The 1,352-nt window shown below is 50.3% G+C and overlaps 1 protein-coding gene across 1 annotated transcript in view; it reads left to right on the top strand.

Moving 5' to 3' along the window:
• lrrc71 (leucine rich repeat containing 71) overlaps positions 1 to 1,352 on the top strand; it is a 27,691-nt gene that overhangs the window by 12,330 nt on the left and 14,009 nt on the right. The window contains exon 7 of the mRNA XM_048620285.1: positions 819 to 982. Coding sequence (XP_048476242.1) covers positions 819 to 982 — 164 coding nt within the window. The remainder of the gene's footprint in view (positions 1 to 818; positions 983 to 1,352) is intronic.

The following is a 1,352-nucleotide window of genomic DNA, read 5'->3' as shown; positions in this document are numbered from 1 at the left end:
CTCCAACAGTGCCCGCTCCCTCAGCGCTGACCCTCCGACTGTGTGGCGCTCGCTCAGCGCTGACCCTCCAACAGTGCCCTCTCCCTCAGCACTGACCCTCCAACAGCGCCCTCTCCCTCAGGGCTGACCCTCCGACAGCGCCCTCTCCCTCAGCGCTGACTCTCCAACAGTGCCCTCTCCCTCAGCACTGACCCTCCGACAGCGCCCGCTCCCTGAGCACTGACCCTCCGACAGTGCCCTCTCCCTCAGGGCTGATCCTCCAACAGAGCGGCACTTCCGACAGTGAAGCAGTGCCTCAGTACTGCTGTGGGTGTGTAATGTGGGACCTTGGTCTCTGGGGCAGTTTGAACATCAGTAGCGGTGAGAGATGTTAACCCTTTGCTATGTCAGGCACCACTTTAAGTGCCTGTCACCATTTTCAGCTCATTACAGATGTTTGCTTTTTAAATTTATTCTTTCAATGAATTTGGAAATTGCTGGGTAGGCCGACATTTATTGTCCATCCCTAATTGCCCCCTTGAGAAGGTGAGAGTGAGCCGCTATCTTGCTGTAGTACCCCCTCCCGTGTGGTGTAGGGACACCCGCACTGTGCCGTGAGGGAGGGAGGTCCAGGATTTTGACACTGAAGGAATGGCTGATATATTTCCAAGTCGGGATTGGATGCAGTGGGGGCTTGGAGGGGAACTTGTGTAGGTGGTGTTCCCCTGGGTCTGCTGCCCTTGACCTTCCGGGGGTAGAGGTCATGGGTTTGGAAGGTGGAATCTAAATGAATTGCCACCTCACTCTTGTGCCTGACATCAAAGTGTATTACTCCATAGGTTCCAAAATCTAACTCTGAGAAACAACAAGATTGATGATGCAGGAGCAAAGCTAATTGGAGAGGCGCTTTCTACAATTAAAAAATCAAACAAGACTGTAATAACATTAAATCTCAGCTTTAATCACATCACAGACGAAGGAGCTGGTTACATTGCAGATGTAAGTAAGAGCCGACTGTTACAGTGCAACCTTCAAGCAGCAGCTTCTCACCTCATAAGCCAATCATCGGTTTTCACTCTCACGTATATTCTTACTTTCTCTCACGCATACTTTCTCACTTTTTGTCTCAAACTCATGCACTCTCTCTCACTCACGCACACACTCACACAATATTCGCACTCACACACTCACTCTCACACACACATGCTCTCTCTCAAACATTCTCAGTCACAGACACGTTCTCTCACACACAGACATTCTCACTCACTCACTCACATTCTCACTCAAATGCGCACGCACACACACACTCAATCACACACAAGCTTTCTCACACACACAGTTTCTCACTATCCACATACACACTCTCTCACACA

Source organism: Rhincodon typus, chromosome 46 (assembly GCF_021869965.1).
Source record: "Rhincodon typus isolate 14 chromosome 46, sRhiTyp1.1, whole genome shotgun sequence".
NCBI lineage: Eukaryota > Metazoa > Chordata > Chondrichthyes > Orectolobiformes > Rhincodontidae > Rhincodon > Rhincodon typus.
This window is presented reverse-complemented; position numbering and strand designations above follow the sequence as displayed.